At 42.1% G+C, this 23,769-nt stretch overlaps 3 protein-coding genes across 4 annotated transcripts; 1 reads left to right on the top strand and 2 right to left on the bottom strand.

Moving 5' to 3' along the window:
- Window positions 1-691: 691 nt before the first annotated feature.
- LOC136518061 (rho GDP-dissociation inhibitor 1-like) lies at window positions 692-2,634 on the bottom strand. Its single transcript, XM_066511714.1, has 5 exons — window positions 2,293-2,634; window positions 2,152-2,218; window positions 1,847-2,065; window positions 1,101-1,225; window positions 692-1,011 (listed from the first exon to the last, which is right to left on the bottom strand). The coding sequence occupies exons 1-5, from the start codon at window positions 2,437-2,439 to the stop codon at window positions 931-933; spliced, it is 639 nt and encodes a 212-aa protein (XP_066367811.1). The 5' UTR covers window positions 2,440-2,634; the 3' UTR covers window positions 692-930.
- Window positions 2,635-5,241: 2,607 nt separating this feature from the next.
- Window positions 5,242-17,359, top strand: LOC136517957 (protein NRT1/ PTR FAMILY 2.7-like). Its single transcript, XM_066511616.1, has 4 exons — window positions 5,242-5,443; window positions 5,527-5,744; window positions 5,860-6,425; window positions 16,383-17,359. Exons 1-4 carry the CDS (start codon window positions 5,311-5,313, stop codon window positions 17,212-17,214), a joined length of 1,749 nt encoding a protein of 582 aa, XP_066367713.1. The 5' UTR covers window positions 5,242-5,310; the 3' UTR covers window positions 17,215-17,359.
- A 322-nt stretch (window positions 17,360-17,681) lies between these two features.
- On the bottom strand, window positions 17,682-23,511 carry LOC136516856 (disease resistance protein RGA2-like). Of its 2 annotated transcripts, none has more exons than XM_066510350.1 (3): window positions 23,247-23,511; window positions 22,229-23,033; window positions 17,682-20,956 (listed from the first exon to the last, which is right to left on the bottom strand). In XM_066510350.1, the coding sequence occupies exons 2-3, from the start codon at window positions 22,928-22,930 to the stop codon at window positions 18,473-18,475; spliced, it is 3,186 nt and encodes a 1,061-aa protein (XP_066366447.1). In that variant the 5' UTR covers window positions 22,931-23,033; window positions 23,247-23,511; the 3' UTR covers window positions 17,682-18,472. The 2 variants fall into 2 exon arrangements, with proteins under 2 accessions (XP_066366447.1, XP_066366446.1); XM_066510349.1 differs by having other exon boundaries at window positions 23,253-23,511.
- Between the last annotated feature and the right edge of the window lie 258 nt (window positions 23,512-23,769).

The raw sequence follows: 23,769 nt of genomic DNA, 5'->3' as shown, positions 1-23,769 counted from the left end.
GATGTCAATCCCACATCATTACTAGTATGTCATTGCCGGTTCAAAATCCGACAGTAAAGGATGTTTTTGAACCGTCAGTAATGTCTGAGGTAGTGTTTCTTGCTTATCTTACATGCAAAAATGATTAGTCATGCTCAGTGAGGAGGACGAGGAAAAGGTGACACGCATGCTCAAGATTAAGCCATGTTCGCTTGGCTTATAAGTCATACTTTTTCAGCTAACCAATAGTATTTTTCTCTCACAACAAATCAGCCAACAGTACTGTCAGCCATGGCTTATCAGCCAAACGAACAGGACATATGACGTCTTGGCTTACTAGTTTATCACCAGGCACTATATTAATATTAACACTTCTAATGTTCGCGAAGATTGAGGTTTAGTTGAGTGCGGAGAGTTTCTTGTTGTTTCATGTAAGCTGGTAATCCCAGAATTGGAGTCTTGTATCACAGCTTATCATGCTCTGATATGCTTTCCAAGAAGAAGAGTTTTGCTCCTTTTAAAAAAAACAGTAGGTAAAAAACAGCTTAGCTTGCAGCCTTGCAAACAAACAACCTTGACCTGACAACTGGGTCAAATGCATTCATACAATAAGAAGTGGTAAGTTCTTGAAAATAAATGATAACAAAGTGGATAGAGAAATGTTAAACAATTGATGTAGTGAAGGAAGCTGGGAGCGTGCGTGCTTCAGAGAAACAAGAAGGTCATCAGTACATAAATATATATTTGATTCTTCATACATGACTGATTCTATAATGTGAATTAACAATATTACGCAACAGAGAGCGTAAAATAACGGAATCAAAACAAATTATAAGGTGGTTAACGACAACGATATGTGAAGCAATCATTCTGTAGAAGCAATAAAATAGATCTTCTGCTTGTCTTAACTAAGAGTTCTAACATATTTAAAGAAGCCAACACTGCTCCATATCATTGGGTTGCTGGCCACTCTTTTCTAATCTCAAAATAGTAACTCGTCTCCAAATAGCACTTGCCATCATCATCAAAAAACTATAAGAGAATACATAACGTTATTAATGATTGGTGAAGCAACAATGATGAAGGATTAATGAGAAATAAAAGTTGGTAAATAGAGGTACCTTTAGTTTAGCAGAATAGGAACCTCTTGCAAAAATGCCAGCAGGTGTGGTCTCTTCTTCACCCTCATAGACGTACGGCTCTAGCTGGGGACTGAATGTCCCCAGCATCATCTTCTGGTTCTCCACTGCAATAAAGGGGGAAAATATCAACGACTTCAAAAGGATAATAGCAGGTAGACCATGAAGAATCAAATCCTACTCGTGTACCATATGGAAATGTCTTCAGGTACTCATGTTATTCTTTTTGTTTCATGACTAATGCAATGACTTATCCTGCAACATGAACCTGATTCCCTGATTCTTTTTGTTTTTGTTTTCAGCACTTATGTACCACGTTATTATTTTTACATCTTAAAATACTGTCACAATAATGCGAATCATGCATTGCCTCATAAGAGGATTACTATGAACTAGAAAAACTGTCTTCAAATGTTACGTACAAAAAAAAACTGTCTACAAATGTCACTAATGCAGCAAATCTTACTGCAATTTTAAGTATATCATGAACTGGAGAAACAATAAGTTGTCTATTCAAACAAAAACAAAATTAAAATAGCAAGTTTCACACTGATGTCTATTCTTAGTAAGTTCATATATAAAGACTATGAGATTCAAACTTTCTGTCATCTGTAATCAACGAAGATCTAATCAATGAAAATTGCATGAGCAGAACACGAAGATCTAATCAAGTTGTATTCAGTACTAGAAAATAGTAATCATGCACAGGCATATTTGGCGTTGCACACCTCTTACTCCAGTCTTCCAGACGGTGTTGGTGTACTTGAGGCCTGACACGATGTTGTTGGAGACAGTGAAGGAGAAACGGAAGCTATAGAGGCTGCCATCCTTGAGTGTAAATGCATAGCCCTTATCGTCTGCCTGGAATGGGATTGGTAGGACTAGATCTGGCCGGCCCGGTGATAGGATGGTCAGGTTAAGCACCTTAACCTCTGGCTCCGCAGTTTCTGCAACAAAATTTCTTATATGTTCAGAAATCCACCAAAGTCTATATGAATATAAGAAAAACATGCAAAGAAGAGGCCAAAATCACCTCCGAGCTGCTCTGTGTCAACTTGCCCAAGGAGTTGCTCCTTCCACCTCCTCAGGCTCTCATCATCCTACACTAACAAGTAAAATATCACCCGTTTTTCCTAAATGGTCAAAACAGAGATGAAGATGTTAATGCAGATACCTTATCGAGCTCGAGCTGTTCCTTGAGGGGGACTTGGGGCCCAAGAACAACAACGCGTTTGTGACCTTCTTCATCCTCTTCTTCTTCCTCAATATCAGCCCCATCATGCTTCTCATGCTCATTCTCTTTCTCCTTATTATCATCCATGAGCTATTCCTGTGCTTGTGTTTCCAACACTGTTGATTGGGAGGACGAGGGAAAGCAAGTAAACTAACACCAATGGACAAGGGAACGAGGAAACACTGCTCAAATTTTGCGAGAGGGCACGTCGAGCTGCGGTGTGTTTGTGCGCAGCATAGAGCGATCAATGATGCATAGGGTTTGGAAGTGTTGAGGAGGTGAGGAGGGAAGAAAAGTTTTGTAGCGTACAAGAGTGCAGCCCACACGGCCATGGGAGGGCCGCCAAGTGTGTGCTCTGCCGTGCCTCACGTAAGCGCCTCCACCGGGGGATCTAGTAGCCAGCCATTGCGTCCCATCACCCATTGTGCCTAGTATTAGTGATTTTTGTGGTTCGCGCGCCTTTTCCGTTGCCTTCTTTCTTTATATTTGGAGTCCCTTAAATTTTTTTCTTTGTATTGTTATGTGTTTCCATGCAGCATTATTATCTCAAATCAAGTACATGCATGCAGTGTTCGTTATTTCCTTAACCAGGAAAGGACGAGTGGGCGAGAAAAATGTAGCATGTACTCTAATTTGTATGGAGAACAAAAATGTTCATTTGCATTCTATATGAAAGCTCTATAGTGAGGAGGAGCTGCCTATCCACAACCTGAGCAATATAGGCTGTCCGACTAACCATCTTAAAAGGAATAACTCTGATATTCCCTCCAAAAAACCATAAGCATGCCTCACAAGCACAAATCACAACTGCTGCTAGCCTTGATTATTACAACACACAAGGTTCCAAGTTATTTCAATCCAGTTTCACCACATTGAGGTACAGTTCCCACAGTGGAATATTCATGCCCACAGTCACGAAGTTTCCAATACGAAGGGTACCGCGGATACGTGAGATGTGGATAAAAAATTCAAGTTCCCAAGTTCAGAAGAGGGGGGTATATCTCTTTGAGAGGATTGTTTCGAGGAGGGGAACACGATCACTAGATAATTGGGACGACGTACCTTTAACATAGCCATGGAAAGAGGATTGTGATTGTGGCATATTTATTAACATAAACGTTTACTAGTGTATATAATTCTAGATTCCATGGAGAACATTAACGTGTATAGATAAATAAAAAAGAGCATGAACCACTATTCTAGATTGCACTGGATTGAAGGCCCATTTACATTATGCTCCAATTCTACGCTCGATAAAACGCGCCGCCACCAGCGCCCCCCCCCCCCCCCCCCCCCAGCCGCTGCATGTCGGTTGTCCATGGCCGCCGGCCGCTGGTGTTCATCCCAACGAAATCCCGGTTCCTAAAGATAGATAAAACACACAAGTTAGTTTGCTTCTCCACTAAATTTGGGAATAACGATTAAGAATTACATGTGCTTTCTTCATACTTCTCGATGAACTAGTTTGCTTTGTGTCAGTGATATGGACCCAGGGTAACTCACCACCTATATATTAACCCAATACTGTCAGGATGGGCCGAATACGGCGAGGCCCACCAAAACCAGGGTAAATCATGAGAAGCTGTGGAAAAGAAACCTAACGTGGAGGATTCGGACGCCGACTCGTACAAAGATACGATAGATTGGTTGTTATATTTTCCTTGTAACCGACTAGCAAACATATCTATAAACCTAACATGGAGGATTTACATGAGGTATCTCATTAATGTGCTATATTAGGCATATCGAGATCAACTGGGATTATTTCTGTAATCGACTAGAAAACCATCCTATAAACCAATCAGGATAAATCTTATAATCTTACTCCCCTAGACTATATAACAAGGGGTAAGGAGACCCTAATCGGAACTTCATAGAGAACCTTAGACACAAGAAGCAATTCGGTGCACGAGTGATACTAGAACACTTTTGTGCACTAGGGGCACCCTCTACTCTGAAGCAATATAAATTTATATATGTCCCGTGTGCTATCCTTCTTATTATCTGCTACGTATGCTACACTCAAAAAATACGGTGCACAAGTGATACTAGAACACTTTTATGCACTAGGGGCACCCTCTACTCGAAGCAATATAAATTTATGTATGTCCCGTGCTATCCTTCTTAGTATCCGCTACGTATGATATACTCAAAAATTATTGCCGGTGGTAAAAACACCAATAACGACCACATTTGTTAATCGCCTATTTCCTGCGGCGGATGTCGGTAAGCGTTCTCAGTCGACCATCTCTATTAATCAACTATTTATAAAGGCAATCACTTTAGTATGCCCGCCTCTATGTAAAAAGTTAATAGAGACGTGCATCTTCCTGAAGTACAATAGCATCTAACAGCAAGGGAATATAGGAAGTGAATATGGTAAAGGATACCAAGTCTAGTTTCTCGATGATTTTAGATGTCTTTTCATTAAAAAAAATTCTACAAAGAAATTTGGATGGATCTTCCACCCATACAATATGTGCCAATCTTATCGTCACTGGCGAGTGGTATCGTATCACCCGTCATGAAAATACCAGCAATCCATCTAGTCGACATTTTTCTTTTCTTTTCCTACTCGCACTATATAGTCCTAATATTCCAGTACTACAACAGCCTTGGTGATGTCTTGTCTCAATGAAAAATCTGCTATTTCGCTAGAGAGGTACCTAAAAACACGTGTCTCTGTTAATTTGGAGGCCGTTCCCTTGAAATCTTTTTAGGAGTACGTGACCGTTGAATATACAATCCGAACCTACAGAAAGAAATATAAATGCTACTCCCGAAATATCTGGGGCAGTTTTTTTCTTAATTATGATGAAAAGGACAATGTGGGTGGCCAACTCCACTGTTTACATATCTACACTGTCCTATAGCTAGTAGTGTGACACGCTGCACCCGTGCTTAAGCGACACATCAATACAAGTTCCCAGCGCGACGAGAGAGAGAGAGAGAAGCAGCATGGAAGCAAACGTGCCGCAAGAAGAAGGAACACTGCCTCGCCAAGGCCTCGGCGTCGATCACGAGTCCCTGCAGCAGCCGCAGAGCGATCAGAGGAGGAAGGGTGGATGGATCACCTTCCCTTTCCTCGGAGGTCTCTCTCGCTGTTGCTCTCGATTGAATCTAAATCGATTGATCCATGCATGAGTGTTACATGTGCGCATGTCATGGTTGCAGCGGCGATGATGGGTCTGGGTGTGGCGACGAGCGGCGTGTTAAGCAACCTAGTGGTCTACCTGATCAAAGAGTACAACGTGCCGAGCGTGGACGCAGCTCAGATCTCCAACATCGTCGCCGGCTGCCTCAGCTTGGCCCCTGTGGCCGGAGCCGTCGTCGCCGATGCCTTCTTCGGCTGCTACCCTATCGTCGCCGTCTCCATGGCCTTCTCCGTCCTGGTCAGTGACTACTCAGTAGTGCCCATAACAGTCGTGTGTTTTCTCGATAGAATACACAACACAACAGGCTCCTCTACTTGCTGCTGACAAGACTAATGCGTGCGCGCGCATGCAGTCCTCGGTTGTCTTCACCCTCACGGCAAGCCTGCGCGGCCTCCGCCCAGCGCCTTGCCATCTCGGCGCCGGCCCCTGCGAGCCGGCATCGGCCGGGCAGATGGCTGCGTTGTACGCCGGCGTGTTCCTGATGTGCGTGAGCGCCGCAGGCTCGCGGTTCAACCAGGCGACCATGGGCGCCGACCAGTTCGACTCCGCCGCCGACCGGGACGTGCTCTTCAACTGGTTCTTCGTCTTCTTGTACGCATCCTCCGTGCTCGCGTCGACGGTCATCGTCTACGTCCAGGACACGGTGTCGTGGACGCTGGGGTTCGGCATCTCCGCTGCCGCCAGCGTGGTCGGCCTCGTGGCGCTGCTCCTCGGCACGCGGTACTACCGCCGGTCGGCCGTGCGGGGCAGCCCGTTCACGGGGCTCGCTCGGGTGGCCGTCGCCGCCGTCACGAAGTGGAAGGTCAACGTGCCGACGTCTGGGGAGTTGAAGTTTTACCACGGCCGACCACGGCGAGGTGATGGTGAGGACAAAGCTGGCAATAGTGACACTGACCTTGCACCAAGCGACAGTTTTAGGTAAGAAAAATTATGCTCTTCAACACATATCCCATAATCATATAATAATGTGTGCTGCGCGATCATTAAAATAGTTTTATAGTCGATTAGGCTACTTGACTGATTTTTTTTTTTGAGAATTACACAGTACAACATAAACGCTCACAACACGCACGCACACTCACCCCAGTAGCGCTTCAGAGCCCGAGCAAAACTCATGACGCCTACAAGATTATGTGTTTCTAACCTTTTGGTACGGCCCAAAGTGATGAACTTCTCTGTATACAGCGTCATTGGAGCCCGGGCGGGGGCCTGGGTCCACCAGTGCTCACCCCTATGAACATCCCACTCTTAAGGTGGACTCAACTAATATGGTCTGGCTATAACTTTTACATACAATTCCAGTTTTTACAGCCAGGATCTGTCGAGTGATATGATCAGGACAATAGCTAATCCTCCAATCACAAATACATGGCGTGTTGAACATGATTATAAAATCTTATACTTTTATTATTATTATGAAAGTCTTGAGAAAAATTCTTATATATAGCACACGATTTATAATGTGTTAATTGGAATATTAGTATGGAATTTATATGATATTATTATGAGAGTATAATACATTATATTTGGAGACAAATATGATTTTCTTTAAAGGTTACCCGGCCCCTAATAACATTTTTAAGACTTTTGCTAAAACCGTGTTCTAAGCACCAGGTTTTCATAGATTGGACAGTAGGTATATCATTACTCTTTTTTGAAATAGAGAGAGAGAGAGAGAGAGAGAGAGAGAGTCATTAATTGATTGTCCGATGGTCTCCAAGTCCCAATATATAGCATATATATAAGCTTGAGTCAGAGCCTATTTAAATCCATTATTAGCTGCTTATATAATAGTTAGTTCTAGTGGAAGAAACTCAGCTATATAGCTTTTTATTAACAGGCTATTAGTGAACCTACTAAGTTGAAGCCCGTCTGGATTCTCCATCTAATAGTTAGTAGTACTTAGCTTGGAGAACTTAGTTAATAACTTTTTATTAGCTAGAAAGTTCATTTTAAACTATTATTAGTTGAACAATCACTACCACAAAAATAATTTGTAAAGACGTGGGGTATTTTGGGTAAAAATGGTTTTCGAAATGAGCCGCATTTAAAACTCAACTTTTACAGGGGGTTGGATCTAACGTTACCTCTAAAAATCTATTTTTAGGGATGACTAGACCTAGAGTTGTCTCTGAAATAGGTGCAGTATAGTAAAATTTATACATTTTCAAATAAAGTTGGATGAAGACAAACTTCATATCAAAGTTGTGTAACATAAAGAGATCTACAACTTATAGTCAAAGTTGTGTAAAATGAAGAGATCTACAACTTATAGTTGATAACATTTTCATTTAAAGGCCTTGTTCGGCTTACCCCATATTCGGCTTGTTCGGCTTCTTTTTTCAGCCGGAACAGTATTTTTCTCTCACAACAATTCAGCTGGAACATTGTTTTTCAGCCAGTTTCAGCCAAGTTTCAGACCAACGAACGGGGCCTTTAAATCTCAAAACTTCTTCTTGAAGTTCTTATATTTTAAAATTCAAATTTTTTTAGTTTTTTAAACTACCTTGGTTGGAGAAACAATCAAAATCAAAGTTATAGATCACAAAAAGAACTAAAACATTGCGGTTGAGAATTATTTATGTGAAATAATTTAAGGTCCCAAAATTTAGTTTGAAGTTCTCACATCATGAAATTCAAAATTTTCAAACGACCTCGGATGAATAAATGGCAAAAACTAAAGTTGTAGAGCTTGTAGAGATAAAAAAAAACTTTTATTTACCAACTTTTCATTTGAAATCATCTATCAAAGAAAAATTATGATTGAATTTCTCACATTTGAAATTCAAAATTTTGAAACGGCCTCGGATGGAGAAACTCAACAATATCTATACCTTTGTAGTTGAAAAACATTTTTCATTTGAATTCGTTAAGGGTCTCAAATACTAATGTCAAACTCGAGTAAAGTGAATACAAAGAGAATGTTGTGCTCTTTAGTCACAGGTAACTTTGTGGTGCATTGAATAGTAGAGGAATGCGTGAGGCCTTAGGTCATGCCGCAGGTTCAAGACCTCGCTGCCGCATCCACTCGTATATCGCTCTAAAATTCACGTGTGGCAACTTGATGGCAGACTTGCCAGATTAAAAAGTAATTAGATTTTTTTGCACGGTTTATAATTTCTAATAAAGTTGGTTGTATTTCGAGCCATCTCAATAAATTGATTTTCCCGGCCGTCTCTACAAATCCCAGCCATCTTTATAAATAGCTTATTTGAAGCAGCCCAGCCACCTCTAAAAAGCAACTGAGTAGTACTAAATTAGTAGGGTGTTTGAATCCATTAGTGCTAATTTTAGCTTGTACCAATTAACACGATTTTGTTACACTAGTTCTATACCCTTTTTTGACAGACATGCACTGGTTTTAACAATAAGTAACGAGAATCTAAGTAAACTTTTGGCAATCCGACATGATATAACGCGACTTTGTGAGAACAAATCATTTTCAGCCACGCAAGTTGTTTACAAAAGGGCAGGTACGACGATGATTAGCGACTCATGCATATATATGTTTAAAGCTTCTCGTGTGACCTTTTAGCCTGCAGTAAGCATAAATTCCTTCCGCGTCCATGCATATATATAGCAATGTGCGGTGCACAATCCTGAGCTTTATATTATTCTAAAGCGCCGGAATACCTTTACATCATCAGCCATATTTGCTTGGTCGTATTTGGCTTATAAGCCATGGCTTATAAGCCATGGCTTATTAGCTAACGAACAGAATTTTTTTCTCACACTAAACCAGCCAACAGTACTTTCAGCCATGGCTTATAAGCCAAACTAGCCCAAACGCCCTCTGCTCGGCTGTTTATGCGGTGAATCCATGCGAACGCCCTGGGCGTGCAGTGCTCCAATTTATGAGGCGCTGAAGATCTGCTATGCTACTAATAGCAGGGAGCTTTTACTAGGCGTTGAAGATCTACTACTACTAATAGCAGGCCGTCATGCCAAAATCTGATGATGCTTTTCTTTTGAAAGAAAACCCTGATGATTATTCTTTAGCCCAGACTGGCCGAAAAGGATTTAATAATTCACTTGTAATTTAAATGTAGAAATGAAAATAGGAGATGGTTTTATATCAATTAAGTTTTCACACATGTCTATCCAAATATCATTTTTTTTCTAATAACACATGCATGTTATAGGGTCCCCTAATGTCAAACGGTGTTAGCACACGTTTCGGACTGAATATGATTTCAGTGACGACAAAAAATAATTGTGAAAGTGATTTGTTAGTATCATATTACTGTCATATTTGCTATATAATCTGGCTGTTATCTCCACAGCGCAAAAACGAACATAAATTTGTTACCAGATCAGTGTCAGTGTCGGTTATTGGTAACCAATAAAACACCATTTATGTATCTTGGACTTGACAGGTAAGCTACCCATGTTCTTGCTCCCGGTGCTTCCACCAAACATGAATACTTAGTATCCATGAAAAACGGAAGTCCAGGTTATATATGGAACACTAATTATCAGAGCAAAGCTAAACATGAAACCAAAAATATTTCAGACCAACTGAACAAGAATATTACAATAGCATCTATTTTCAAAGAATTAAAAAATTATGAGTAATAACACTGGCCATGCGTGACATCACCAACACAATCGATTTAGAACAGCGCCACAGTGACATGCAATCAATTTAGCATCGCGGGGGATGGTGATTAACAAAAGGAGAAAGCCTTTGATAAGATCGATCAGGCAATGGATAGACTATATACATATAGGCATTCCGACAAGATGTGAGAACGAATCAATAAAGACGCGCAACAAATTGCATAGAAAACAAAGAGCTAGGGAGGAGTACAGAACGATATCTGCACGTACTTGCCCAGCTACTTTTCACGGTGCACCACGCTTATCCTCCTCCAATTTTCTTTGATTGGAACGTGCACAATCCTTCGCGCTTTATTTTAAAGTGTTGCAATTCCTGATCGATTCTTTTAGAACAGGAGTTTCGCCCAGCACTAGCCACCACCAGTTGTGTGAGTAAAATGTGCGACGTTGGTCAATTGGTTAAAAACTAAGATGATCAACAATATACAAAGGTTAGTTTGCACCGTGATCAAATTCTACGTTTTTATTTGGGCTTAGAACAATTCATGAGCGAGTTAGAGATGCACTAGTAGAGAAACAGTCTTTCGTCGATGGCCGAAAAGTATTTAGTCTCGGTTTAAAATTGCAACCGGGACTGAAGGGTCTCAGTTTGTAATACAAACCCAAACTAATTCCACTCTTTAGTCCCGATTGTAACGATCACTAAGACATGTCGGAGCAGGAGGGCTTTAATCTTGATTTGAGACACAGATGTGGACTAAAAGTGTGTCTCAAACCAGAACTAAAGGTACCTCTATAACAGAGTTCAACTTACCGGTCAAGCCATAAATATCGATGGGGACGGGCAAAAATGAAAATCGTGAAAATCGGTGAAATTTGTCTAAAACTTTGGTCAAAATTTTCAATTCTTCGTGAATTTTTTGCTGAAATTCGAAAACTAGACAAAATGGAATCGGAATTACCATTAGATGTATTTATTAGAGGTCACCAGTAGGAACGAAAATCACCAGTTTTCGGTGGAAACCGACCGAAATTCTGAACCCTGCTCCAGAGTGAATTTAAAAGAAAAGCATATTTTATCTATGCTAGATGTGTGGTGCAGTTGAGATAGCAACGTGCGCAAGGACCAAGGTGGAAGGCCTCGAGTTAGAATCTCCACCACACCCCCACCTTTTTTACTTAATAAACACCTTTAGTCCCTATTGTAGGTACCGGTCAAGACTAAAAATCAACACCTTTAGTCCTAATTCTCGAAACCGGTACTAATAGGGTTGAAAGACTACCATGTTCGCTTGTCTTATAATCCGTACTTTTCAGCCTGTTTTTTCTGCCGGAACAGTGTTTTCCTCTCACAGTAAATCAGCCAACAGTACTTTCAGCTATGGCTTATCAGCCAAGCAGACGAGGCCTTTAAAGACCATTTCTCAGTAGTGATGTCAATCATGCATCCACATCGAGTAGATTGCGAAACTAGCAGCCATCCATGTTGGTGTGGCAACTAGCCAACTACCAATGGTCCATGTGGGACAAGAACACGGTAGAACTTGCCCCCCACCCCACCCACCCAATGGCCCCATCCACCGTCCACGCTATGATCAAATAATGTATATCACGGCTCACTCATGTTTTGCTGAACTAACTTGCATTACTCAGAATAATATATTATTGGCATAATATGCATATATATTATACAATGATATATCTAATGATACTAATTACGTACTATAAGTAGATTGTTTTGCCAAACTTAAATACATTTGACTCTTAAAAAAACGAGAACCAGATAAAAAGGGACTGGGGGAGTATGCTAGTGGCCATAACTACAAGACAATCAGGTAATGGCACCTATGCCATGTCTGCTGACCTACCTGATTAGAATTTTTGTTCTAAGAGCATCTCCAAAAGTACCTAATAATTTGTTCCAAAAATATGATGTTTTCCAACTCTCAAAGAAGTATTGGGAGGAATAAATAAGACCATCTCCAACAATTTTCAATAATTCACTCCTAAAATATAGAAGACAATTTTATATCAGGAATCCTATACTATTTCTAAATTGTCCCAATCACTTATATATGTTCTTTATGTCTTGTACATTTGCATCAGGAACCCTTTCCTACTCTTTATTTTTTTCTGCCCTTCCATCTTTAAATTGGCCGAAGAATACGCACTCAGATCGGGAGAGGATACGCGCGACCTGAGGTCCACGCATCTTTACGTGCAAGGGGGTTTTTTTTCCAAGTGCCAAAAGATTGAGAGGTGGTATTGGGAGCTGTTGGAGATGGTTTTTTTCTTATCCTGCCAAAAATCGTGAATTGGGACAGTGTTTTGGGTACTCTTGCAGATGCTCAAGGACCGCACAGAATAAGCTGTGTACTGTCTTCCGATGGTAGAGACTAGGACCTTCGTTTTTTATTCGTTTAATGGAATATTTCTCTTTTTTTGAAAAAAAAAGGACCACATAGACTATTGGAAAAAAAATGATGGCCTTGATTTGATCCCCATGTGATCGAATGGGCCAGGTGGTTTGTGCTAACCAGCTACTAGCAACTAGCATCAGACAACATAAAGGTATGCTGGTTGCCTTAATATTCGGGGATGCATAAATAATGGCATACAGAGCCAGTATGCTATAAGAACCAAACAGTGATCAAACCTATGATAAAATTATTTGCAGCATCACATCCATCCATCGGTTTGATAACTTCATAGCAGTACGTATTGATATCTTGGTAGAACAGAAGTCCACGACACAAACTTATTCGGCGTCTATTGCTTTCCATAAAGAATAATAAAAATTCAAGAGCAGTACGTATAACAATATGATACAAGGCCTTAGAACGGCCCTTCCACCTCTACCTAGCATGAAGCACAAGAGCATAAAAATTCAAGAGCAATATAACAATATGACATACAATTTGTGCGTAGTGTTCGTGCAAATGACAGTGATAATTAAATTCCATGATCCAAAATAAATGTCAGTGTAATAAAGGATTAATCTTGTATTAAAAGTAAATAGGAGATTGACTCAATTTAAATATATGACTATTATGCGCACTGTTGTGAGGTCACCCACATATGTGCTTCATTCATGGAATAAAATACTGGATCCTCACGTATTTAGCGAAAAAATCATATGTACTACTGCTCAAAGAGAAAGAGTTCTGAGAATTTTTATTCAAAACACAAACATAAGCGTTCGTATTCACACAGTTTGTGTGCGGCTGTGCCGTATATTTGGGAAAAAAAAAAAGATGAACACTTGAGACTGACGCCAGACTTAGTAGCAACCACGGATATATGAGACCACTTTAACAATTCTAGATCTTTTATTTTCTACATACTTAGTAGTTCGAGAAGTTTAACTTAAAAGAGTTAAAAACTGTCAAGTAGATTTTTTATTTTCTACATACTTAGTAGTTCTGAGAATTTTTTTTCTACAACACAAACATAGTTTACAGCCTCAGCCACAGCCGTAGCCGCTGCGTTGCAAAAAGTGCAACCAAGCAAACTTTTTGGCTTTTCTAGATATATTATTTTTATTATATATTTAGATATAATATATATCTAAGTAAATAGTAAAATATATGTATCTACGAAAACCTTTTGCAATTTAGAACGGAGGGAGTTCTACTCAACTAGTCCTAAACGAGTGAGTGCTTCTATTTGCAATGAAAATTGCTCCGGTCCTTTCTACTGCTAATGGCACACATGCCATGGCTGCTGGGTGCCGGCCTTACCTGAGAGCTACAAAGGGCTCTGCACGTACAAGAGACCTGGTTATCTGAGAGGAGGATGTGGTGGCATTGTAGCATGAGTTTTTGGGAGAAAAATGGGAGAAAACCTGCAGTGCACTGTACAGTAAAAATAAATGGGATTAAGGTTAATAACTGGTAGCATGATTAGTCTAACGACCACAGAAAATTATATACTCGGTCTATTGAAAAAAAGTACTCCATCCGTCCCTTATTAACTATTGTTCATGCTTCCCAAAAATATAACTTTAACTAGATTTATATAAAAAAATTAATATTCATGGTATATATTTAATATTGTTAGATAGATCATTGAATCTATTTTTATAATAAATTTATTTAAAGATATAAATGTTGCTAATGTTTTCTATAAATTTAGTCCTCCTTACAACACACAAACCAACAACAACAAATATTTAGAGACAGAGGAAGTATATATCATGGCCTTGATTTGATTGATTCCTTGGTAGTTGGGATGGGAATGGACCATGGTGGTTTGAGCCAGCTAGCATCAAACTATAAGGTTTCGTTGCATTAATATTGAGCAGTAGTACATAAATGCAGTTCCTCTTCCTCTACAAGGACAATCATAAATGCACTTCCTCTTTAGATGGTCTCAGACTTTTATGTTGATAACTGTGATAACAGGTTTTATCTAGATAAAACTCTATGAAACTCTCTATCTCTCTTCATAATTAAGTTGCTAACAGAGTAAATTTGCTAATGTTTCACTGCATTAAATGAGAACAAAACTCCTTTGAAGCTCTATTGAGACTAGGCTAAGAATTTGTTTTACTACACTTAATCCACCGGAAACAAATGGATTCGAGTGCCGCAGTCAAACAAGTCTTAAGAAAGTCATGTTGCATTTTTCCTAAAAATCCTCATTCTAACCTGTACAGTAGACATCATCAACTGGGGGGCCATGAGCACTCCTTTGCATGGTTGGCGAACCAATCCTTGGATGGGCGGCCAGTAAAAATGGCGCCAACCAAACCGTGCATGCGGTTAACAACGAGAATTTGAAAAAAATTACGCAGTCCCAACTCTGGACTATAAGATACTCCGTACTTGCCAAGTCATGTAGACAACATAACAAACGCCATATTTCAAATTGATAGCTTTTTCAAAATATATTTTGTCCAATCACATCACGTATCTTCTACCTCCTATCATCCACCTATTACATCTCTTTCTATTTTGGTTCTCGTGTACACATGGTTTCTTATATAAGAAACCATTTTCTTCTATCTCTTCCTTAATTCTAATACCACATCACTAATTTGTTTATATGACACCGTAATTAATATCCATAGAATCATCCTAGTTTCTAGGATGGCATTGCCCTCACACAGTCGGACACCTATTTCATTTTACCTTCCCACTAATTATAATGATTAGAGTGACTTCTAGTTTTTGGGGACGGACCGAGTAGTTGTGGCCAAGAACCTATACTCAGAGCATCTCCGGCACCTCACCAATAATGCATCCCCAATATGACAGTATTGGTGACCGCCAATACTACTTTTTTAAACTATTTGACGATTTGTTGTAGCAGATCACCAATATATTAACCTCAATATACACCGGTCTGCTTGTAACTTCTCCCCACATCTCTGTACTGTTTGGCTGCATGCCCTCTTGTTCCTATCCGCCACTGCCCCTGTGATTCCTTCCGCGCGGGCAACCTCCACCATGACCTTCTTATCTGCACCACCCCGCGACTTCCTCTTCGAGACCTCTACCGCCACCTCCTTCCCCGCTCCGCCCCCACAACCTCCTTCCCCGCTCCACCCCCACAGCCTCCCTATGGGGACCTCCACCGCGACCTTATTCCCTACTCTGGGCCCGTGATCTTCTTCCCCGACACATGAAACTCATTTCATCCCATGAAACATTTATCTTATCTCTCTTCATTAATACTATGCCACATCAGCTTATTTAGTGCTCATGAAACTTTATGAAGGCCCCATTGAGACTGGCCTAATGAAAATACTGAATTTTACATTCAAATATATATAGACACAATCCACATCCAGCGTGTCAGTAGAAATTATTTGCAGCATCACATCCATCCGTCGCTTTGATATCTTCATAGCGCTCAGTCCCACAATTGGGGGTTGAGCGGTTGATATCTTCGTAGCGCTGAAGTCCACGACAATTGTTTTAGTTTGCACAGAGAAAGTTTTTTTATTAAAAGTTCAACAGCATTATATCAAGATGACATAAGGCCTGACTTAAACTAGAATAGCACCCATGACATGGCTTTTTATAACAAAAAAAAGGTATTATTGTCAGCTGAGGTGATCACGTCCTGCGTCCTGCCTCCTGTGCTTTCAAATTAATAGTTCTGTCGGATCAACACGATTTGATTGCCCTATCAATTAATTTGACGTATATGCGTTCGTACGACAGATGTGATTGGTGGTCTTGTGTGCGACAAAATTGAAAACAACACATCGTCAGAGTGAAGCAAGACTCAGTGGCAACCACGGATCCGTTTGATTTTGATGTATGAGAGCACTATTGACATCGCTAACAACAATTCATTGCATTGTAGTTTCCTGAACCGCGCCGCACTGATCACGGACGGTGACACCATAGCTGCCGCGGACGGGTCGACGGTGATCCGGCCGTGGCGTGTGTGCACGGTGCAGCAAGTGGAGGACCTGAAGACGGTGCTCCGCATCCTGCCGCTCTGGAGCGCCGCCATCTTTCTAAGCGTGGCCATCGGCGTGCAGATCAACTTCACCATCCTGCAGGCACTCGTCATGGACCGCGCTGTGGGCCGCTTCGTCATACCGGCGGGCTCCATGATCGTTGGCACCCTCATCGCCGTCGTTGTCTCCCTCGGCCTCCTTGACCGTGTCCTCCTCCCTCTGTGGCGGCGCCTCGTAAGGCACGACCCGACGCCACTGCAGCGCATCGGCGCGGGCCACGTGATCACCGTCGTCAGCATGGCCGCGTCCGCCGTCATCGAGCGCCGGCGCGTGGCCACCGTGCACGCGCGCGGCGATGAGGGCAACCCAGCGTGGGTGTCGCCGCTGTCGGCCATGTGGCTGCTCCTGCCGTTTGCTCTGTCAGGGTTCGGTGAGGCTCTGCACTTCCCCGGGCAGGTGACGTTGTACTACCAGGAGTTTCCCCCTTCGCTCAAGAACACGGCCACAGGCATGGTAGCCATGATCGTCGCGCTCGGGTTCTACCTTAGCACGGCGCTCATCGGCATCGTCCGGCGCGCCACGGCGTGGCTGCCGGACAACATGAATGCGTCCAGGCTGGAGAACCTCTACTGGCTGCTCGCCGTCCTGGTGTCTCTCAACTTCGGCTACTACATGTTGTGTGCCAGGTTGTACAAGTACCAGAACGTCGGCAAGAAAGTAACTGAAGTCTGAAGATGCTATGCTAGGATGAGGGCCATCAGGTGGTGACTTGACACTCGCGCTGCATTCTGGCCAATTTGTGCATGCTGTGTGTTGTGCGATCATGTACTGAACAAATTTTAAATGTGTCTGCTATGAAGAATAAGATTCTGCTGTATGAGACAATCTGTATAATAGCTTCATCAGAATTGAATGGTCGATCGTCATCATATATACCTGCCAATGGAATATGCGAGCCGGTCAACCCTTTTCAACTCTGGAGAGTCGTCATTTCAGACGAACTGATGAGGAAACTCCTAGTTTTTTCTGCCCGAGAAAAACAAAGCCAAAGAAATGTAAGGAACAATAGCTCATTTCAATGTACTCTCCAGACAAGTCTATATATCAGCAAACTTCTCTCAAAGGCAGTCGAAAACTCCCAGAGTTGATCAATTATCAAACAGAACAATAGCTCATTTCAATGTAGTACTAGTACTCCTTTCATGGCAACTTCCCTAACACTAAATAGTCAAAAATAGAATAAGAACAAGAACAATCAGCAAACATTTTTGCACAAGGTCTGTCACCACTGTAATCAAGCAGAAAACACACTTGGTTGTACTAAATACAGAAATAAACAATTCCATTCCCAAACTAGAGACTACAGCTCATAGCTAATATCTGTGTATGCAGTTAGATTTGATCACAGAGCTGAAGATCCTACTAATTCCACAGTAAAACTTAACAGAAGACTACAGTCGTATTCCGCCTAGTTCACGGTCAAGTGGAAACAGCTAGAGCTTTCGTGGCTCCTCTTTACAATGGGAAGATCCTTAAAAGGATTGTGAAACAATGCCAAGTTTGTGTCCTCATGAGTTAGTGAAATGATGGTTGCAAGGAAAAGAGTAAACACACACAAACATGGGATAATCCTGAACATGGCAAATAGCCAATTTTCTCCATCAGGCATCAGTCCATGAGCAGGCCAATTGCCTTGCTTGTTCCTAGAGGTCTTGTTCCTAACCCTAGGTCTGCAATAAAAGATTGCAAAACAGTGCAGCTCATCAATTGTGGCCTCTGGATTGTTCATTTTCAGTTATGAATATGGACAATATTGAACTGTTCCATTCAATTTCTTTCACATTCTTGTGTTACCATTCACAAATGATGATGAAACATGGCTTCAATGACAAACTACTGGTGAAAACACAGGATGGAGTAGAAACCATACAAGCCCAACTTGCATGTGACTGAGAACTAGTGCCACAATTGCAGTTGGAATGTGGGTTTCCTAAGAAATTATTTTCTCAGTGATATGTCTTATCTTTTGCCAATTTGGGTGCCCTTTGGTCCGACAGCTATCTGTAAGAGAGCGGTTGCATTGAGAAAGTACAAGCGTCTTGAGGAAGCGGGGTAGTTGCGGCAGTGACTCAATATTTGGGCACTCCTGGATGTTCAGTTCCTTCAGTGATTCCAGATGGTCCAAGTTATCTGGCAAAGAGGTCCAACTGCAGCCTGTAACTGTGAGCCTAAAGATATGAACGAAAATCTTACCAATCTTCGGGGGAATACATGAACCATTGCAATCCCAGAACATAAGATATTGCAAGTGAGAAACATCTGTGCTGTTCAAATCTCGAGTGTCCTGTTCTCCTGACAACCAACGTGGGTATCTCTGACCATCATAGTTTCTGATGCAAAGCGACGTGATCTGGGATGGTGGATGGAGTGCCTCAAGTACCTCCTCTTGAAGTTCTGGGGGGCATCTCTGATGGTGTTTCCATTCTGACACGTTCACAGGTGTCACAGGAGAAAAGAATACCTTCCTCATTTCCTCTATTGCGCTTTGCTTCCTTCTGGAGATTTCATCAATACCGCCCCACTGCAGTGTCAGCTCTGTTAAATGTACCTTGTCAGCTAGCCTGGCTTGAAGAGCTTCCTCCTTGCTCTGAACATTTTCGAGGCATTCAATAAACAGCTTGCCGCGAAGGTTGTTTAGGTGTTCCAGCTGCTGTATTTCATATCCCATCTCATTTTTAACATAGAAGTGATAAAGAGATTGGAGTGATGTCAACCTCCCTATGTTAGGAAAGTTCAAGCCATACCACGTGAGCATGTGCCGCAAATTGATAAGGTTGGACATTTTTTCCTCAGAAGAACAGTGCAAAAGGGTGTTAGGTGGCACAGAGAGCACCTGGAGATGGTAAAGCTTGGTAACTTCAGTTGGCAAAGTCATGTCGCAGGGAGGGGGTGTAGAAATACCAAGGTACCGCAGATGTCTTAGTTCCCCTATGCATGCTGGGATCCTTCCCAACCATTGGACGTCCAACTGCACCACCCGCAGCTTCTTTAGACGCATGAGCACACACTTAAAATCATCTTGACTGATCTTCTTGACAGAATAACACATTATTAGAGTGCTCAAGTTTCGCAACTCCAGAATTTGCTCTGGGAATGCTTCTTCATTGTAGGACTCAATGCAAAGATGCCGGACATATTTAGGAATTTGTCCTATGACACCTCTGTTAATTCTAACACAATCGCTGCCGGCAACAGACTCTGCTAAGTCATGCAACAAATCATGAACTGTGAAGTACTCTCCGGAATCAATATCAGAACTAGTTTTCCTTTTTAGTTGAAGAAATGCACATGAATGCAAATCATGGAAGTAGTCCTGGCCCACGTCTTCTACATCCTCCTGCTCTCTTGCATTGATTGCCTTAACAAAGCCCTGTGCAATCCACATATGAACTAGTGTATCTCGTTCCAACTCATATCTTCTGGGAAAAATATTGCAGTACTCGAAACATCGCCTGACATCCACATCAAGTTGCTGATAGCTCCACCACAGAGCTCCCTTTGTCTTATTCAATAAGTCTAGTCTCGCGGCTGTTTCCCAAAAACTGATATCTGGGTTTCTCCAAAGCTGCCCAGCCACTGTTACTGCTGCAATAGGTGATCTGTGTAGCTTTTTAGCAATCTTTCGCCCAATTGGTATGTATTTTCGATCATCAAAAATTGTACTGTCTAGTGCATAATGCATGAACATTGAGAAGTATTGTTCCTCATCCAAATCAGATATTGAAATAAGGTTGTTAGCACCTAAAGCTGCCTCTTTATTTCGGGCAGTCACCAGGATTCTGCTTCCTCTCTTCCCAACATTGAAGGGAGAAAGTATCTCCTCCAGGTCCTGGTGATTCTCATCGTTGACCCAAAGATCATCCAGTACCAATAAGAAACGTGTGCCGCTCAATTTATCGACCAACTTTGCTTGCAGAGCTTTACAACCACTAATATCAGAGTGCCGATCTTCAGTGATCGCCTCAAGCATATCATGAAGTATATCATTCACTCTGAAAGTCTCAGAAACATGAATGAGCATGATTGGGTTGAAATATTTCTCTTTATTTTCATTTTCATGGTCACAAACATATTGTGCCAGTGTAGTCTTTCCAGACCCTGCAATGCCATGTATGCAAATCACAGAATAACATTTACTGCTACTAGTGCCTGGTGCGTGATCATCTGGTTCCTCACGAAGCATACTCTGTATCATACGACGCTCCCTATCACGACCAAACACTTTCCGTGTAGTACTTGATGTAATGCTTCTCCTGTTCATGTTGCCAATATCATTCCATCCACTACTGCTTTGTTGCTTCAACAGAGGACATTTCCGCGCATCGGTGACAACATTTTCTAGCTCCTTTATTCTTTTCCTCAAGTGCCATCTGGCAATAGTAGGCATGAAAGAATCTACAGCAATGCCATCCTCCTGCAAGAAGCAAGTCTCAACAGATTATAATGAGTATTGTCACTGATTAAAAATATAAGTGGTTCTAGCAATGTGTGCAACCCAATTTATTTTTCAGTTAGAATACCAAATCCCTTTATGTCTTTATGTGTCTACGGGTTCATTTATAGAACTGCATCTCTCTGATGCAGCAAGTATGTTCCCACTAAGTAACAAATGAAGCTAAAGCTTGTTGCTTCCGTCTCTATTTCTGACACCTTTCTGTTATCTGTGTATTAAGTTATGGCCTATGTCACGGTAAGCTATCTGTCATGATCGGCAAGACATACGCCAGAAGGAGACACCCGAATAAGGCAACAGGCTAATTATTTAGTGAGGGGCATAAGCCCAGCCGTTTATAGATTCGGTTTTGATGAATAGCCAGGTTCATGGGCCAAGCCCATTAGCAATTGTAAACCCCCTTATATATATGAGGGAGAACAGCAATGAGAAGGCAAGCAAGTTTAGGGTTTAACCCTTATCTCTTCCCCCTCTCTTCTCTCCCTGCCGCCTCTCTCCTTCTCCCCTGCGCGCAACTCCACCGCCCGCACAGCAGCCAGCCGCTGCTGCCCAGCCCTTGCCAGCCCGCCGTCTCCCAGCCAGCCCGGTCGCCGCCCAGTCAGCCACAGCCGACTACCCGCCGACTCCAGCCGGCCATCAGGCCGCTCACGCCGGCCCTCAGACGCCCAGATAGGCCTCTGCCGGTTATTCTGCCGCACCGGAGATTAAACGCGTGACACTATCTGTCAGGTATTGGCAGAGAAGCTAAAGCTTGGATGCTGTAAATGTTGAATCTTTTGATCCTGAGAGTAATGCTAACACACTGGAACCGCTGTTGTAAATCATGTTCCTGCTTCCTCTTAATGCAAAATGGGCCACTATGGGTCTGTTCAAGAAAAATGCTAACGCACTGGGGGTTTCTTCTGCTGGAACTCTAAGTAATAAATGAAGCTTGCACTTTTGCTGCCAAGAAGACACAGTGGTGCTTTTATGATGATGAACTCTACTCAATTTAATCAGAGATAAACAAAAGTCAAGATTACCATATCACAAACTACATAATCTCTTGTATAGCACTAAAACATACAAACTTGATTTCCGTAGTGGAGTACTGCCTTCTTGTATAGCGCTAAAACATAGTCTGAATTGAGACCTCGCAAGAAAATGGATTTATCCAGAACAAAGGGAGAACTAGAAAATACATTGTTGCTAAAATTCTTGTAGCTGGAACTCGGCATGAGAGTAGGGTGATACCTGGTAACATGTGCTGCCAACAATGGTGTCGCAGGACCAGTCCCGGCACGAACAGGCAATCTCAATTACATTGGTGGACCAGGTGAGTATGGACTTATGCCAGCAATGGAGCCTCCTCATGAAGGAAACTGAGGGCACGCGAGAAACTGGCAGCAACACAGCTGATCTGTGTAGGGTGGCCTGCATGCATCGCACAGTTGGGTACAAGCTCAGCGCCAAAAATTGTAAAGCAGCTCGGGTGGTGCGCAAGCATCGCCCCAACCAACTCCCCTTGCAACAGGTAACACAAGCCCTGATGGCTTTGGAGAGGCACTGGAACAACCAATTCAGCCAGCTGCGGCATTGTGGCTCAGAATCACCGTCACCTATGATGTTCTTCTCGATTTGGTAATAATCGATGAGATCCAGAATGTCTTCTCCTTGGTACAAGGCTGACTTCACATCCTTGGCCAGTAAGTCGAGTGTGCTCACAGCAGATCTTTCTTTTCTCGCTTTTCTCTGCATCCTCTGCTCCTCTATGTCCCTCAGCACCTGCTTCATTTCTGCGATAGTGTGAATCTCCAGCTCGCGAAGCTTTCGCGAGGCATCAAAGCCGATGTTGGAAAGGATCTTGTTCAGGAGCAAGTTGATGATGGGCGACAGGTACCAACCAAATACGGTTATGACCCACCCCGCCGCTGCAATCCTCCATGAATTTGCCATGGAGGTTTTCCAAAAGGTGGGTGAGGGGAGGGGGATGGATCTGTAAGGTTCTTGGTCTTCTTGGAAGCACAAAACTAAACTGGAGGACTATTCAACGCAATTCCTGCCAAATCAAAAATCATCGCTGAGGACCGTGAGTTAAATAAGACCACGACAGCGACCGGAGTAAGGATTGTTCTAGAAAACAAGAAAAAGATACTTGGCCTTATTTCCCCAATTCCCTCTATCCTAGTATCCTACCCCAAGTCCGACCAAACAGGTAGAAATAAAAATTTCAGACATATAGAAACTAAAAAATATGCAAAATATTACTCACACTCACAGGTCAGTAGGTCACACTGGATGAGCACCAGGATAACAAAGCCGAGTTGGTGGCAGACAGGCAGGCAGCAGCAGCTCAGGCTCCCATGGATGCTGTCAGATTCCATCTTTCACCTCCACCCTCGATCCTTCAGGATGTCGGAATCAATCCACGCACTGGCATCGCAGTCCACACCGCCTGCTGGAACTTCTGGCCGTGCTAACTTGCCGGTGACCGGGGAGATTCTTCGATTCGCTGCGCCGCCGCATCCCACGTACCGGTCCCGGGCCTTTGACAAATGGCAATCCTCGTAATTTTTCTTTTATTTTCTTTTCTACTTCCTTCCTCCGCAAAAGAATGCAATTCTAAAACAATGTCACGTTTTAGTATATCAAATTTGACCAATCAAAAATAAAAAATTATAAATATTTATAATATAAAATAAATATTATTAGATTAATAACGAAATACATTTTCATAATAAATTAATTTGAAGTAATATATGTGAATATTATTTACTAGAAACTCAATCAACGTG

This window comes from Miscanthus floridulus, chromosome 17, assembly GCF_019320115.1.
Source record: "Miscanthus floridulus cultivar M001 chromosome 17, ASM1932011v1, whole genome shotgun sequence".
Taxonomy (NCBI): Eukaryota; Viridiplantae; Streptophyta; class Magnoliopsida; order Poales; family Poaceae; genus Miscanthus; species Miscanthus floridulus.
This window is presented reverse-complemented; position numbering and strand designations above follow the sequence as displayed.

Coding starts and splice junctions, on each gene's coding strand:
- LOC136518061 (XM_066511714.1), bottom strand. CDS start 2,439: ATGGATGATAATAAGGAGAAAGAGAATGAGCATGAGAAGCATGATGGG. Junction 2,066..2,151: donor TGACACAGAGCAGCTCGGAG/GTGATTTTGGCC, acceptor ATTTTGTTGCAG/AAACTGCGGAGCCAGAGGTT. Junction 1,226..1,846: donor CTGGAAGACTGGAGTAAGAG/GTGTGCAACGCC, acceptor CCTTTATTGCAG/TGGAGAACCAGAAGATGATG.
- LOC136517957 (XM_066511616.1), top strand. CDS start 5,311: ATGGAAGCAAACGTGCCGCAAGAAGAAGGAACACTGCCTCGCCAAGGC. Junction 5,444..5,526: donor CACCTTCCCTTTCCTCGGAG/GTCTCTCTCGCT, acceptor TCATGGTTGCAG/CGGCGATGATGGGTCTGGGT. Junction 6,426..16,382: donor GCACCAAGCGACAGTTTTAG/GTAAGAAAAATT, acceptor ATTGCATTGTAG/TTTCCTGAACCGCGCCGCAC.
- LOC136516856 (XM_066510350.1), bottom strand. CDS start 22,930: ATGGCAAATTCATGGAGGATTGCAGCGGCGGGGTGGGTCATAACCGTA. Junction 20,957..22,228: donor TTGGCAGCACATGTTACCAG/GTATCACCCTAC, acceptor TGCTTCTTGCAG/GAGGATGGCATTGCTGTAGA.